The sequence below is a fragment of the Felis catus genome, chromosome A3 (assembly GCF_018350175.1).
Source record: "Felis catus isolate Fca126 chromosome A3, F.catus_Fca126_mat1.0, whole genome shotgun sequence".
NCBI classification, from domain to species: Eukaryota; Metazoa; Chordata; class Mammalia; order Carnivora; family Felidae; genus Felis; species Felis catus.
In genome coordinates this window covers 57,931,589-57,948,309 of record NC_058370.1, presented here as the reverse complement: position 1 = coordinate 57,948,309, position 16,721 = coordinate 57,931,589, and the positions used below count along the sequence as shown (strand labels likewise).

At 45.3% G+C, this 16,721-nt stretch overlaps 1 protein-coding gene across 7 annotated transcripts in view; it reads left to right on the top strand.

Moving 5' to 3' along the window:
• The window catches only part of IL1RL2 (interleukin 1 receptor like 2), a 42,749-nt gene extending 35,247 nt beyond the window's left edge, over nucleotides 1-7,502 (top strand). For 6 of the 7 annotated variants that reach the window (XM_019826983.3, XM_019826979.3, XM_019826977.3 and 3 more), the window contains 2 exons: nucleotides 812-973; nucleotides 2,845-7,502. In XM_019826983.3, the coding sequence (XP_019682542.1) occupies nucleotides 812-973; nucleotides 2,845-3,212 (530 nt within the window). In that variant the 3' untranslated portion in view covers nucleotides 3,213-7,502. The remainder of the gene's footprint in view (nucleotides 1-811; nucleotides 974-2,844) is intronic. The other variant, XM_019826978.3, reaches the window with a different exon arrangement.
• Nucleotides 7,503-16,721: the final 9,219 nt, after the last annotated feature.

Below are 16,721 nucleotides of genomic sequence, written 5' to 3'. Positions count from 1 at the left end.
GATCTATCTCATGGATAAAACCAGACAGCATTTCACAACAGACAGGTGATGTAAGCAGAGAGAAGAAAATCCTAAAAAGAACCAAAAAGAAAGCTAGCAATTAAAAACAAACAAACAAACAACTGTAACAAAAATGAAGAGTGCGTCTGATGGGCTTCTTAGTGGAGTGGATATGGCTGAGCAGAGAATCTCTGAGCTTGAGGATATCACTCTAGAAACCTCTGAAACTGAAAGGCTAGAGAACAAAGACTGAAAAAAAAAAAAGAAGAAGAAGATATCCAACGAGTGTGGGACTACCACAGAAGGTGTAACATAAGTGTAATGGGAATACCAAAGGAGGAGAAAGAGAGAAAGGAACATAAATATCTGAAACACGACTGACTGAGAATTTCCCCGAATTAACGTCAGACACCTCTGAGAGTACCAAGCAGAATAAACAAACAAAGAAACAAACAAACACCTAGACCTATCATTTTCAAACTGTAGAAGATCAAAGACAAGAAAATCCAAACATCCTAAAAGAAGCCAGACGAAAAAAACACCTCACCTGTCAAGAAACAAAGATGTGCGCTTCACTGAACCTGCCCTCAGAAACGACACAAGCAAAAGACAGTGAAGAGGAACGTTTCAAGCCCTGAAAGAATGAGAGTTGCCTGGTGTGGCAGTGCTTGGCACGGAGCCAGCCAGTTGGCACTCCAAAGTCAATGAGCCCAAGGGAAGGATGTCAGGGTAGCAGCTCAGGGTTTTGCCGTGTTCGCCTAAAAGAATGTGGTAGGAATAATCCCACGACTGTATCCCACTTCCTTTTCAGATGGGAAGCTGTATGATGCCTATGTCTTGTACCCCAAGCCCCAAAGAGAAATCCAGAGTCATGAGGTGGACACACTGGTGTTGAAGATTCTGCCCGAGGTGCTGGAGAGGCAGTGTGGATACAAATTATTTATATTTGGTAGGGATGAATTTCCTGGACAAGGTAAGTTTTGAGTATCAAAGGTATACAAGCAGCAGATAAAGAGGGAGAGGGAGGTCTCTGTTCCTTCACTTTACAAATGGTGGGGTGGGGGACTCTCCTTCTCCATGGAAACATGGAGAGTCCTGTACCTCCCCAACCCACAGCCCCGAGCCAACTTAGGACCGGGCCTCTTATCTCTGGGGCCCATTCCTGCAGGAGGGTGACTGGGATGCCTGGTTGAAATAATGTGACTCTTGGCAGCCTTGGCCAAGAGACTGAAAGGAGACAAGGGCTCATTTGCCCTCATGCCCTTGAGACTAACTGCTGAACGTATTCCATCAGCTTGAATAGATCAATCCGCTCAGGTTTAAAGCTGATCTTATAAACCTCAACCCCCCAGGCTTTTCCTGCACGAGTAAAATAGAATTCATTTATTTATGTCTCCCATTGGACAGGAGTGAAGCTTTGGGCTATGCAGGCAACCTCTCTGAACCTCAGTTGTCTCATCTGTCAAATGGGGATGAGAATGCTTCCCTGACTTGGCCAAGAGAATGAAATGAGGCAAAACCTGAGCGGAGACCAGTATGGAGCTTAGCACATATGAGACATTCAGCAGATAAAAGTTTCCCTTTTGACCTACAAATTTTCCTTCCCGGAACTCTATACAATAAATGGCTGAATTTTGAAATAAACATCCTTTACTGGTCAAAAGGAAACCAAAATTACTTTACAACATTTGCTAGTGGCCTGTTCTGGGTCGTTTGCAAAGGTTGCTAAGTACTTTGGATTTGTAGGCTGCTCATATCCATGGTGAGCTACAACTATATCTCAGCCCTCACCTTCTCAAGTCATAAAATCATCCTCCATGAGGAAATGAAAATTTGATCTAACGCTTGCCATAAACATGTGGGAGAGCTAAGATTTCGTAAGCACATTCTGTCGCTTACTTAGCAAATATTTATTGAGCACCTACTATGTGCCAGGTAATATTCTAGGCACTAGAAATATAAAAATAAACCAAAGGGAAGAAGAACATGACCTTGGGAAGGCCACAATCTATTTTTATATTCTAGGAATAAGGAGGATATAAAAATTAATCTTTATTGCTAAAAAAGACCAAGTTGCATCCATAGCTGGATATTTCAAGAACTCTCCACAAGAAATCATCAGGGGATGTTATTCATTTTCACATTAGTTCTGTAAGTCCTGGGCCTTTAAGTAGCTGTGAAGCACAAAAGGAAAACACCGATAAAGATTAATACAATGTTTGAGCTATCTACATTTTCCCTATTCTTTTAAAATCTATAGATTTAAAAAAATGTGTTAATCATCTAATATAAACCAGCCCTTCGGCTAAGTTGGAGATATCAACTTGGGGATGATAAAACCCTTGTTCGGAGTAGTTCACAAGGTGGAGCCTGAGGAAAGTGACCGCTAACCACCAAAAAATAAGACTTATGAATACAAAGGACCAATTTTTCAGGGAAAGTCAGGAAGGTTTCACAGAGGATGTGATAAATGTTTGAAAAAAAAAAAAACTTTCACTGGGGAGGCTGGGTGGCTCAATCAGTTAAGTGTCTGACTCTTGATTTCAGCTCAGGTCATGATCTCACAGTTGTGAGATGGAGCCCCATGAGATCCCCATGAGATCAAGAGTGGAGCCAGCTTGGGATTCTCTCTCTTTCCCTCTCTCTCTGTCCCTTCCCCGCTCGCTTTCTCTCTTTCAAAATAAAGAAATAAACTTAAAGCAAGTTTATTAATCCATTCCTAAGTCACCTTTATTTTAAAGCCCACACTGTCTTCCTGGGTCCCATTTCTAATATTTTCAATAGCACTGAGGTCTGGGCTGTTTCACTCATGAGATAATCCACCTCTTCTTTCTTTATTTCCAGCTGTGGCCAATGTCATTGATGAAAACATCAAGCTGTGCAGGAGGCTGATCATCATCATAGTTCCTGAATTCCTGAGCTTTGACCTGTTAAAGAACATGTCCGAAGAACAAATCGCAGTCTATAATGCGCTCATCCAGGACGGGATGAAGGTCATTCTGATTGAACTGGAGAAGGTCAAGGACTACACGGCCATGCCAGAGTCAATTCAGTACATCAAGCAGAAGCACGGGGCCATCCAGTGGAGTGGGGACTTCACAGAGCAGTCACAGTGCGCAAAGACCAAGTTCTGGAAAAAAGTGAGATATCACATGCCACCCAAAAGGCCTCCACCGTCTTCTTCCGCCCAGATGCTGAAGCACACGTACTGAGACCTCATAGCCGGCAAGTGGGGCCGGCAAGGGGGGCCAAGGCGGGTTCATCACCAGTGATGGCATTGTTGGCACGGGGTGGCTTACAGAGGGACAATGATGCATCACACTTGGACCATCTGCTTGAAGCTTGCTACCGTATATACTTGTGGTGAGAGGGCCTGTGTCTGTTGCTTGTTTTGATCAGAGCTACTTCTTAAGGGAAAGACGTCACCTCTCCAGAAGGCCCTCCTTCACTTACAGGCTCTCTTGAACACTCCCTGAATGCAGAGATGTAGCACGTGAGCCCTGGGGTAATGGGACGCGAGAGTTGTAGAGTGGCGGTTAAGATGTCAGGAAGTTTGGCATGTAGTTAGTGTAGCATACATGGGGCCAGAGATGGAAGTCAGGGAATGGTGGGGAGGGCAGGCGAGGATAATGGCACTTTTTTCATGACCACGGTCGTAGCACATTGATACTGGAAGCCACTTAAAGGTCACACAGACTAGTGGGGACCAAATGTGGTGCCACTGGGATTGCACATTAGTTACCCTCCTGCTGGACTCCAGCCTTGAAAGACTTGATCCACCAAATCAAAATAAGTAACAATTCGCTTGTTTTTCCAGCTGGCCTATGAAGGCCAGAATTCTTAGAAGCATGTGAGAGACACAGCTGGCACACCAAGATGACGCAATTCTAGTCCACGTCAAACAAAGCCATCTGTCAGTTAGCCGGTGTCCCCTCATCACAGGTCAATCTATGTTTGAACAAGGCATGAGGATTTCTGGTGCTAAAAATTAGCTGTAAACTCATCTGTAAACTACTTTCAAAGACCTGACCTGAGGCTTAGATAGCGTCCAAGTTCTGTGGTTTTGATGACATCAAACCCTAACAAGTGACCTGCTATGGTCAGAATGTTGTATCTCCCAAATTCACATGTTGCAACCCTAATACCCAATGTCATGGTATTGGGAAGTGAGGCCTTTGAGGAGGAGGTGAGGTGATTGGGTCATAACGTGGAGACCTCACGAATAGGATTAGTACTCTCGTAAAAGATACCCCAAGAGGTCCCTTGCCCCTTTGGCTGTGTGAGGACACAGCTACAAGTCTGTGATCTGAAAGAAAGCCCTCACCTGACCATGAGGGCACCCAGTGTTAATAAGCCACCCAGTGTATTGTGCTTCATTATAGCAGCCCAGACAGACCAAGGCATGGCCCGAATGAAGGGTCATGGGGACTGGAAGGGAATCAGCCAATGGGCAGGACAGGGGCTGGGGAGGGGGAGGAGGAGCAGGAGGGGTGAGTTGGGAGAACAAAGACCCCAGCATGCAGGAATGAGCAGAGTGGACAGAGTCTGGGGGATGGGGGACAGGAATAGGTGGCTGTGTGACCTTCTTGACAGGCTGCAGACAGCATAAAGTGTCTGGTGGGATCTTACGTCACGAGGAGCCCCCTCAAGTCTTTTAGAATTTAGGTTCCGAGGTGACCTAAGGTTACACATTTCTTTGCCATCATACGCCAGTTCTCACTTAGCGTCAAGCCCCTCTTTATTTTATGTAACGTTTGTTCTTTGAAGATTTTTTCATTGTGCTAAAGTATATATAATGTGAAATTTACCATCTCAACCATTTTTAACTGTATACTTTAGTGGCAGTAAACACATTCACCTTGTACAACCATTAGAACCGTCTGGTTCCAGAACCTTATCATCTTCCCCAGCTGGAACTCTGTCCCCATTAAACACTAACCCTCCCTCCCCGCTGTCACAGCCCCTTCAATGTTCTGCTTTCTATGTCTATGATTTTGGCTATGCTAGGTCCCGCATATAAGTGGAATCATACAGGATTTGGCCTTTTGTGACTGGCTTAGTTCACTTAGCCACATGTCACTAAGATTCATGTGTAATATTTGCTTTTTGTTTCATTATTCTTATTTAGTCCCTCCCTCCCTTCTTTATTTCTTATCTGCTTGAAGAGTAGCATGGGTCTATTTTATTACGGGGACTGGGAAAACCACCAGAAGTAATAAGCTTATTAGGGTCCTTCTAATCAGATGTTTGTAAACTCTTTGCTTCTTGGTTTCTGTAGAACACGGGAGTCCTAATTCCTCATGGAGGATTTGGCAGTTTAAGGAAAAGAAGCTATTTCTCTGGATGTACCCAGGAGCAAAGCGATGGCCACTGATGTGTTCCTCATTCTGTTCCCCTCGCTGCCTCAGTTTTCTCTTCTCTGCTTTGTACCTGGAGATTGCTATCGATGCTGGAGAAGGCTTGTTGGCTGCGGGGGTCAGACAGGCATTTTGCCCTTCACTTTGGCTTATGTGGAGTCCATGCCCCAAAGCCTCCCCCTTCCTTCCAAGCCCTTTCTTTCCAGGGGATGAAGAGAGACAGAGAAGCCCCAAGAGTCAGGATACACTTGAAAGAACTCTGGCCATGATATGCAGGGAAAAAAATTTTAACTGAAGGGGGGAAAGAAAATCAATCGGCATTGAACGTTTTGCAGTAGGCAGCTCACAGTTTTTGGAGAATCCTAAGCTTTCTACTACCTTCTTAAAGTCACACAAAGAATGCCCCTGGAGACAGGCGCTCCTGTTGAGACCCACGGCATCCACGCCTGGGGCCCATGCTGTGAGCGCTCAGCTGGAGTAACTTTCCAAACCGTACTGCCCTGCCTGCTGGCTGGTGTCCTCTACTTTAGGCAAGGACCCCGAGCCTTCCTGATCCCCTGAGTATCCACACAGGGCTCCCGGCTCCCATGGGGGCTTTGAATGTTGTCCTCGCTTGCTGCTTGGTCTTGATTATGAGGAGCTCAGGGAGTTTCGAAGCCTAATCCTGGGAGGCAGGTGCCAGGAATAACCTTCCGCTGGGCTCACTCTACCACACAGTATCCCAGGCCGGGAGAGTGTTTGAAGGAAGTACCTGAACTGGGGAGACCCAGCTGAGGCCTATCCTGGGCCTCCGGAGGACCGTGCTGTCACCTCTCCTCCAGCCTCAAGCCAGTCCTACTCCCTCTCAGATCATGTTCCATTCTCCCTGAGACACTCAGTGGCTGTGAGTCCAAGCACCCTGGTATGGTACCGGAAGTTGCTCACTTCTTGCCATTTCATCGGAACGCCCCTGAAATGAAACTCGACAATATGTCCTGAAGGCTCTACTTGCCTCAGAGCCTTCCAGAATTTCTGTAACAGGAGTTCAGAGGCATTGTTTGGTTGGGGTAGTGGTGGTGGGAGAGAAGGGCTTGAAGTAGCGTGTGTGCAGATAGCCCTTGGCCGAGGATGGAGAGACCATTAATTCCGCGGGTCAGAGAATGGGCTGGTCCCTAACAGAGATTTCAGGGAAGGGGTGCTGGGATTCCACTGAGGATCCTCAATTTGATCCACAATGCAGCCCCCGAAATGTGCATTTCCACTGTTTTGTAGGTGTTCTTTAACATTACATCTCAGCACTTGGACCCGTAATTAAGTTGCTCGCGATCGTGAAGTGTAAGCTTCATACTGAGTACTCGCCCATCTCATTCTCAATTTTATTATTACTAGTTTCCTGGTTCCAGCAGTTCCATTTTTAATTTCTACCAGTTTTTAGTGGAACAAAGGGATACAATGTGGTAAAAATGTAAGTGATTGAATTAGCCTGGCTTTGCCACTGAAACATAGATTAGAAGGTAAAAGCAAAAAATATTCAGTTGTCAGCTGTGGACTCATGTCTAAGTTTGCACAACTAAGAAGGTTTAGGTGTCACCGGATAGTGGATAGAAAGGCAGATTATATGAAAGCTGAAGGCCACCACTGATTCTCTCCTGTTTTCCCCAGGGGGGCGTGGTGAGGTAACTGGGGCTCCGGATAACCTGAGGGGACTGGACTCACCTGGGGGCAGGGGTGAGAGGTGAATAGGTCAAAGAAAAGGTGAAACACATGTGTTGAACCCCTCCGTTACCTTTTGGCCCGCCTTCCTATAATGACTGAATCAACCACAGGACCCACTTCCTTTGGTTTCTCCCCTCAAATACTGTGAGTCTGCCTGTGAGAAAGTCCTGGGTGAAGACTGAGTCACATGAAATAGAGGGTCCAGGAAGGTCTGGTCTTTTCCCAGAAGGTCAACCGAGATAAAGACACATATGCGAAAGTGCCTGGCACAGGCCATAGAGTCACGAGGAGTCGTCTGACCTACCTGGGGCCGGGGGGCACGATCCCCCAGCGCCTTCTGCCCCTGCCAAACTGCGGTGACTCAGAGGTCTGCCTGCTCTGGCCCAGTCGGTTGACCTTTCTCTGGCTCTTGATCCTGACTCATTTTTTAATAAACTTTCCTCCAACAGATGCTTTGTTTGGTTGATTTATCCAGGGCCGTGTCTGGAAAGTTAAAGTGGAAAATTCCTCCCTGGTTTCCTTCTTTGAATAAAGACTGTTCTATAGATGACGAATCCGCAACGTCTAGAAGAAGTGATGGGGGCGATGGTGGCCCTCATAGCGGCAGCACATCTGTTGTGACGGCTAAAGGCCACTCTTCTCAGATCTCAGATGGATTCCTCTGGGGCCTTCGTGGATGGGGCTCTGTACACATCTGTCTCCTTCTCCCCTCCCTCCCCAGGTAGCTTCGAAGGGATGCTGCCATTTGCTTGAATCAAAATCAAACCCAGACCTCTGAGAGAGAGAGAGAGAGAGATTCTTCCCTTGAGAAGGGAAATTGGTGCTTGTGGCTCTGGCCCTGCTCTCCAGAGTCACCTTTCCTCAGAGGTTCTTATATTAACAACAGTTGCCATTGCCCACTACGGGTGCTCTGGCCTGTCCACCCTTGACTAATTCCTAGAAGCGCAACTGACACCTGCAAGGACCAAAAAAGATTTTACATGACGAGAAGGGATAACAAAAGAGAGTGAAAGTCTCCTGGGTGGCTCAGTCGGTTAGCGTCTGACTCTTGATCTGGGCGCAGGTCACAATCTCACGGCTTCGTCGGTTTGAGCCCCGCGTCTGGCTCCGGCGACTGCACTTGTGGTGCAGGGCCTGCTTGGGATTCTTTCTCTCCCTCTGTCTCTGCCCCTCCCCTGCTTTCTCTCTCTCTCTCTCTCTCTCTCTCTCTCTCTCTCAAAATAAATAAATAGACATTTAAAAAAAGAGAGAGGATGAAATCCACAGGGATATACCATCAGATGGTCCAACTACAGGATGGAGTTTTTCTTGTCCTCATCAGAATGCTTTTCCCTCACCCCCCACCATCTCAAAAGAGGACCAGGCACATCGTTTCCTATTCGGGCCCCGAATGTGCTCAAGGGAGACACAGGTGCACTCACACCCCGCGGAGAGACCTGGCACCAAATGTCTGGCCGGAGGTGTGCTGTGTTTTGCAATCTCTGGCTGTGCGGTGAGGCTGGTGGTGGGATTCTAGCAGCTCCGCCACAGAGAACTGGACGTGGCGAGAGCAGGTGGGGCATCCCTGTGGGCCGCAGCCGGCTGAATCGGACACAGAGGCCCGTGCCTGAACAGCACACGCCCCTTCCCCTTTCTGGCCACGAGAAAACATGAAGCTGCAAGTCTTGCAACGATCAGAAGTCCATCGAGTAAATTCAGAACTCTCAATTCTGAAACCTAAATCTCGCTTTTGTTTGTTCAGAGCTCATATGAAAAGGACAATTTTATCAATCTAGAAATTAAAAACCCTTTTCTACCACAACCAGGTTACCAGTGTGTCGCCATTCTAATATTTATAACTTGATGACACGACCCGGGTGACTGTGTCCACTGAAAAACTGGGCAAAACCCAAACTGCGATTATAGTTATAGAAAAATGTGAGAATAATGCACAGTGGCTTCTTTTCCCTCCTACTCAATGGCTGTATTAGTTCTTAATCTGAGTCACTGATACCTACTGTTTTATTTGATTTATTCACGTTGTCCCTTAACTTACCCAGAGAAGCTCCGGAGACCAAAGGTTCACACAGTGATGGTTTTGTGGTCACACCCTCCTTTCTCCCTGTCTCCCTCCTGCTCTGTGTGTTATCAGCCCTCCTGCTCTTCACCACCGCCAGCACTCTGCTTAGCATCTTTCTAGAAAAGAAAAACATAAGGAGTGAAGGTTGTTGGACAGGGGCTGGATGAGTTTTCAATACATCCGTCGAATGTGGTCGGCCCAGAGAGCCATGGTTTAATGTCTCCCCATCCCAGATGGAGCCACATGCAAGACAAACCAGGGGTGCAGACCTTAGAGACATGCAGCTTAGGTTGTACATGAAGTGCTGGCCTCTGCTACCAAAGGTGTTCATGTTTTGTAAACGGCAAACTGCAGGATTAACTACATTTTACATTGCAACTCCATACACACACACACGCACACACACACACACGTACGAGCGCGCGCGCGCGCGGAGAGAATGAAAAAAACAATTCCGTTTTTTGTTATATGTTCGATTCTGTTTTGTTCTCCTCTCGTTCAGTTTTTCAAAATGCGAGGTCATGGCCCACCAACTTAAGGACCACCTTCTGGTTTTCCAAAGCAATTTGAAAAACACAGCACCAGCTTCCCAGCCTACTGGTGACCCAGCCAATCATGACATTCTGCTTTCTTTAATCAACAAGGCTTTATCAAGAACTTGTGGTTCTTCTTTATCTAACTTCCGGGTCAATTAGCTTTGTTTGTTATTTTAAATGACCCCAGGGCCGGCAGAAGTCTCTCCCACGGCAGTTTTAAATGAACAGAATCTCCTGCCTGAGTAAAAGGATGACAAGAGGAAAAGAAAGCGGGTGAAGGCCTTTGAGAAAGAGAGAAGCATTTCCTCTCATGAGACACAGGAGAAAAGGACATTCACGCCTTAACCTGGCAAAAAAGAAAGGACGCCGGTGCCTCCCCACGGCCCCACTGCGCCCTCTGCTGGCGGCTGAGGGAATGCTCTCCATCTGGCACCTTGCTCAAGAGATGGATGTTCACCGGTGCATGTAAGCTTTCGGAGGGTCTTTAACTTAAGGCCAAGAATAGCTTTTCTCTTCTTAGGCCGTGGCAAAGGTTGAAGTATTCAGTGCCATTTTTCTAAGTCTGTCACTATGGTTTTTTTTTTTTATATGAAATTTATTGACAAATTGGTTTCCATACAACACCCAGTGCTCACCCCAAAAGGTGCCCTCCTCAATACCCATCACCCACCCTCTCCTCCCTCCCACCCCCCATCAACCCTCAGTTTGTTCTCAGTTTTTAACAGTCTCTTATGCTTTGGCTCTCTCCCACTCTAACCTCTTTTTTTTTTTTTTCTTTCCCCTCCCCCATGGGTTCCTGTTAAGTTTCTCAGGATCCACATAAGAGTGAAACCATATGGTATCTGTCTTTCTCTGTATGGCTTATTTCACTTAGCATCACACTCTCCAGTTCCATCCATGTTGCTACAAAAGGCCATATTTCATTTTTTCTCATTGCCACGTAATATTCCATTGTGTATATAAACCACAATTTCTTTATCCATTCATCAGTTGATGGACATTTAGGCTCTTTCCATAATTTGGCTATTGTTGAGAGTGCTGCTATGAACATTGGGGTACAAGTGGCCCTATGCATCAGTACTCCTGTATCCCTTGGATAAATTCCTAGCAGTGCTATTGCTGGGTCATAGGGTAGGTCTATTTTTAATTTTCTGAGGAACCTCCACACTGCTTTCCAGAGTGGCTGCACCAATTTGCATTCCCACCAACAGTGCAAGAGGGTTCCCGTTTCTCCACATCCTCTCCAGCATCTATAGTCTCCCGATTTGTTCATTTTGGCCACTCTGACTGGCGTGAGGTGATACCTGAGTGTGGTTTTGATTTGTATTTCCCTGATAAGGAGCGACGCTGAACATCTTTTCATGTGCCTGTTGGCCATCCGGATGTCTTCTTTAGAGAAGTGTCTATTCATGTTTTCTGCCCATTTCTTCACTGGGTTATTTGTTTTTCGGGTGTGGAGTTTGGTGAGCTCTTTATAGATTTTGGATACTAGCCCTTTGTCCGATATGTCATTTGCGAATATCTTTTCCCATTCCGTTGGTTGTCTTTTAGTTTTGTTGGTTGTTTCCTTTGCTGTGCAGAAGCTTTTTATCTTCATAAGGTCCCAGTAATTCACTTTTGCTTTTAATTCCCTTGCCTTTGGGGATGTGTCGAGTAAGAGATTGCTACGGCTGAGGTCAGAGAGGTCTTTTCCTGCTTTCTCCTCTAAGGTTTTGATGGTTTCCTGTCTCACATTTAGGTCCTTTATCCATTTTGAGTTTATTTTTGTGAATGGTGTGAGAAAGTGGTCGTTTCAACCTTCTGCATGTTGCTGTCCAGTTCTCCCAGCACCATTTGTTAAAGAGGCTGTCTTTTTTCCATTAGATGTTCTTTCCTGCTTTGTCAAAGATGAGTTGGCCATACGTTTGTGGGTCTAGTTCTGGGGTTTCTATTCTATTCCATTGGTCTATGTGTCTGTTTTTGTGCCAATACCATGCTGTCTTGATGATGACAGCTTTGTAGTAGAGGCAAAAGTCTGGGATTGTGATGCCTCCTGCTTTGGTCTTCTTCTTCAAAATTCTTTTGGCTATTCGGGGCCTTTTGTGGTTCCATATGAATTTTAGGATTGCTTGTTCTAGTTTCGAGAAGAATGCTGGTGCAATTTTGATTGGGATTGCATTGAATGTGTAGATAGCTTTGGGTAGTATTGACATTTTGACAATATTTATTTTTCCAATCCATGAGCAGGGAATGTCTTTCCATTTCTTTAAATCTTCTTCAATTTCCTTCATAAGCTTTCTATAGTTTTCAGCATACAGATCCTTTACATCTTTGGTTAGATTTATTCCTAGGTATTTTATGCTTCTTAGTGCAATTGTGAATGGGATCAGTTTCTTTATTTGTCTTTCTGTTGCTTCATTGTTAGTGTATAAGAATGCAACTGATTTCTGTACATTGATTTTGTATCCTGCAACTTTGCTGAATTCCTGTATCAGTTCTAGCAGACTTTTGGTGGAGTCTATTGGATTTTCCATGTATAATATCATGTCATCTGCAAAAAGCGAAAGCTTGACTTCATCTTTGCCAATTTTGATGCCTTTGATTTCCTTTTGTTGTCTGATTGCTGATGCTAGAACTTCCAGCACTATGTTAAACAGCAGCAGTGAGAGTGGGCATCCTTGTCGTGTTCCTGATCTCAGGGAAAAAGCTCTCAGTTTTTCCCCGTTGAGGATGATGTTAGCTGTGGGCTTTTCATAAATGGCTTTTATGATCTTTAAGTATGTTCCTTCTATCCCGACTTTCTCAAGGGTTTTTATTAAGAAAGGGTGCTGGATTTTGTCAAAGGCCTTTTCTGCATCGATTGACAGGATCATATGGTTCTTCTCTTTTTTTTTGTTAATGTGATGTATCACGTTGATTGATTTGCGAATGTTGAACCAGCCCTGCATCCCAGGAATGAATCCCACTTGATCATGGTGAAGAATTCTTTTTATATGCTGTTGAATTCGATTTGCTAGTATCTTATTGAGAATTTTTCCATCCATATTCATCAGGGATATTGGCCTGTAGTTCTCTTTTTTTACTGGGTCTCTGTCTGGTTTAGGAATCAAAGTAATACTGGCTTCATAGAATGAGTCTGGAAGTTTTCCTTCCCTTTCTATTCAGGGAATAGCTTGAGAAGGATAGGTATTATCTCTGCTTTGAACGTCTGGTAGAACTCCCCTGGGAAGCCATCTGGTCCTGGACTCTTATTTGTTGGGAGATTTTTGATAACCGATTCAATTTCTTCGCTGGTTATGGGTCTGTTCAAGCTTTCTATTTCCTCCTGATTGAGTTTTGGAAGAGTGTGGGCGTTCAGGAATTTGTCCATTTCTTCCAGGTTGTCCAATTTGTTGGCATATAATTTTTCATAGTATTCCCTGATAATTGTTTGTATCTCTGAGGGATTGGTTGTAATAATTCCATTTTCATTCATGATTTTATCTATTTGGGTCATCTCCCTTTTCTTTTTGAGAAGCCTGGCTAGAGGTTTGTCAATTTTGTTTATTTTTTCAAAAAACCAACTCTTGGTTTCGTTGATCTGCTCTACAGTGTTTTTAGATTCTATATTGTTTATTTCTGCTCTGATCTTTATTATTTCTCTTCTTCTGCTGGGTTTAGGTTGCCTTTGCTGTTCTGCTTCTAGTTCCTTAAGGTGTGCTGTTAGATTTTGTATTTGGGATTTTTCTTGTTTCTTGAGATAGGCCTGGATTGCAATGTATTTTCCTCTCAGGACTGCCTTCGCTGCGTCCCAAAGCGTTTGGATTGTTGTATTTTCATTTTCGTTTGTTTCCATATATTTTTAAATTTCTTCTCTAATTGCCTGGTTGACCCACTCATTCGTTAGTAGGGTGTTCTTTAACCTCCATGCTTTTGGAGGTTTTCCAGACTTTTTCCTGGGGTTGATTTCAAGCTTCATAGCATTGTGGTCTGAAAGTATGCATGGTATAATTTCAATTCTTGTAAACTTATGAAGGGCTGTTTTGTGACCCAGTATATGATCTATCTTGGAGAATGTTCCATGTGCACTCGAGAAGAAAGTATATTCTGTTGCTTTGGGATGTAGAGTTCTAAATATATCTGTCAAGTCCATCTGATCCAATGTCTCATTCAGGGCTCTTGTTTCTTTATTGACCGTGTGTCTAGATGATCTATCCATTTCTGTAAGTGGGGTGTTAAAGTCCCCTGCAATTACCACATTCTTATCAATAAGGTTGCTTATGTTTATGAGTAATTGTTTTATATATTTGGGGGCTCCGGTATTCGGCGCATAGACATTTATAATTGTTAGCTCTTCCTGATGGATAGACCCTGTAACTATTATATAATGTCCTTCTTCATCTCTTGTTACAGCCTTTAATTTAAAGTCTCGTTTGTCTGATATAAGTATGGCTACTCCAGCTTTCTTTTGGCTTCCAGTCGCATGATAAATAGTTCTCCATCCCCTCACTCTCAATCTAAAGGTGTCCTCAGGTCTAAAATGAGTCTCTTGTAGACAGCAAATAGATGGGTCTTGTTTTTTTATCCATTCTGATACCCTATGTCTTTTGGTTGGCGCATTTAATCCATTTACATTCAGTGTTATTATAGAAAGATATGGGTTTAGAGTCATTGTGATGTCTGAATGTTTTATGCTTGTAGTGATGTCTCTGGGACTTTGTCTCACAGGGTCCCCCTTAGGATCTCTTGTAGGGCTGGTTTAGTGGTGACAAATTCCTTCAGTTTTTGTTTGTTTGGGAAGACCTTTATCTCTCCTTCTATTCTAAATGACAGACTTGCTGGATAAAGGATTCTCAGCTGCATATTTTTTCTGTCTAGCACACTGAAGATCTCGTGCCAATTCTTTCTGGCCTGCCAAGTTTCAAAAGAGAGATCAGTCACGAGTCTTATAGGTCTCCCTTTATATGTGAGGGCACGATTACCCCTTGCTGCTTTCAGAATTTTCTCTTTATCCTTGTATTTTGCCAGTTTCACTATGATATGTCGTGCAGAAGATCGATTCAAGTTACGTCTGAAGGGAGTTCTCTGTGCCTCTTGGATTTCAATGCCTTTGTCCTTCCCCAGTTCAGGGAAGTTCTCAGCTATTATTTCTTCAAGTACCCCTTCAGCACCTTTCCCTCTCTCTTCCTCCTCTGGGATACCAATTATGCGTATATTATTTCTTTTTAGTGTATCACTTAGTTCTCTAATTTTCCCCTCATACTCCTCGATTTTTTTATCTCTCTTTTTCTCAGCTTCCTCTTTTTCCATAACTTTATCTTCTAGTTCACCTATTCTCTCCTCTGCCTCTTCAAGCCGAGCCGTGGTGGTTTCCATTTTGTTATGCATTTCGTTTAAAGCGTTTTTCAGCTCCTTGTGACTGTTCCTTAGTCCCTTGATCTCTGTAGCAAGAGATTCTCTGCTGTCCTGTATACTGTTTTCAAGCCCAGCGATTAATTTTATGACTATTATTCTAAATTCACTTTCTGTTATATTATTTAAATCCTTTTTGATCAGCTCATTAGCTGTTGTTATTTTCTGGAGATTCTTCTGAGGGGAATTCTTCCGCTTGGTCATTTTGGATAGTCCCTGGTGTGGTGAGGACCTGCAGGGCCCTTCCCCTGTGCTGTGGTGTATAACTGGAGTTGGTGGGCAGGGCCGCAGTCAGACCTGATGTCTGCCCCCAGCCCACCGCTGGGGCCACAGTCAGACTGGTGTGTGCCTTCTCTTCCCCTCTCCTAGGGGCGGGATTCACTGTGGGGTGGCGTGGCCCGTCTGGGCTACTTGCACACTGCCAGGCTTGTGATGTTGGGGATCTGGCGTATTAGCTGGGGTGGGTAGGCAAGGTGCACAGGGGCAGGAGGGGCAGGCTTAGATCGCTTCTCCTTAGGTGATCCTCTTCAGGAGGGGCCCTGTGTCAGCGGGAGGGAGTCAGATCCGCTGCCGGAGGTTTGGCTCCGCAGAAGCACAGAGTTGGGTGTTTGCGCGGAGCGAGCAAGTTCCCTGGTAGGAACTGGTTCTCTTTGGGATTTTGGCTGGGGGATGGGCGGGGAAGATGGCGCTGGCGAGCGCCTTTGTTCCCCGCCAAACTGAGCTCTGTTGTCCGGGGGCTCAGCAGCTCTTCCTCCCTTTGTCCTCCAGCCTTCCCGCTTTCCTTCCGAGCAGAGCTGCTAACTTATGTCCTCCCAGATGCTAAGTCGCGCTTGTTGTCGGAACACAGTCCGTCAGGCCCCTCCGCTTTTGCAAGCCAGACTCGGGGCTGTGCTTGGCCGGCGGGCCGCCCCTCCGCCCCGGCTCCCTCCCGCCAGTCCGTGGAGCGCGCACCGCCTCGCCGCCCTTCCTACCCTCTTCCGTGGGCCTCTCGTCTGGGTTTGGCTCCGGCGACTCCATTCTGCTAATCCTCTGGTGGTTTTCTGGGTTATTTAGGCAGGTGTAGGTGGAGTCTAAGTGATCAGCAGGACGTGCGGTGAGCCCAGCGCCCTCCTAAGCCGCCATCTTGCAAGCCTCTCTCCTGTCACTATGTTCTTAACCCTTGCGCTTCAGAGACGGCAGGACTGAGCCCAAGAGTTGTGATGGGGGCCAGAAGGTCCTCCTTCTTCTGTGTCCACAAGACAGAGCTCTAAGCGTAATGGCTCCAGAAGGGTGTCGCTGACTTCAGACTGCAGTTACAACCCCACCGCCTGCTAACTGAGTACGTCTGCACAACTGGTGATTTTCTCAGGCAAGTCACAAACTCTGTGCCTCAGTTGCTTTAGGTATAAAAAGAGGACGACAAAAGCACCTATGCTGTAGGATGACCAGCAAGTAAATATAATGCCTGTTGGCACCTAGTAAGACCTCAGTGGACATCGGCTCTTATTACATTGTAATAACAATAATATTATTTTTTACTATATTGTCATTTTTACCAAAATTATTATTCTTTTGCCCTCATGATTTTTACTCCTGCGTTAGTGCTCATGATGACAATGATAGTTAACGTTTACAGAGCACTTACAACACTCCAGATACTCTCCTACATGCTTTATATGCATTACTTCATTTTCGGCTCTGTGGGGCAGGCATGCTAAGGAAGTC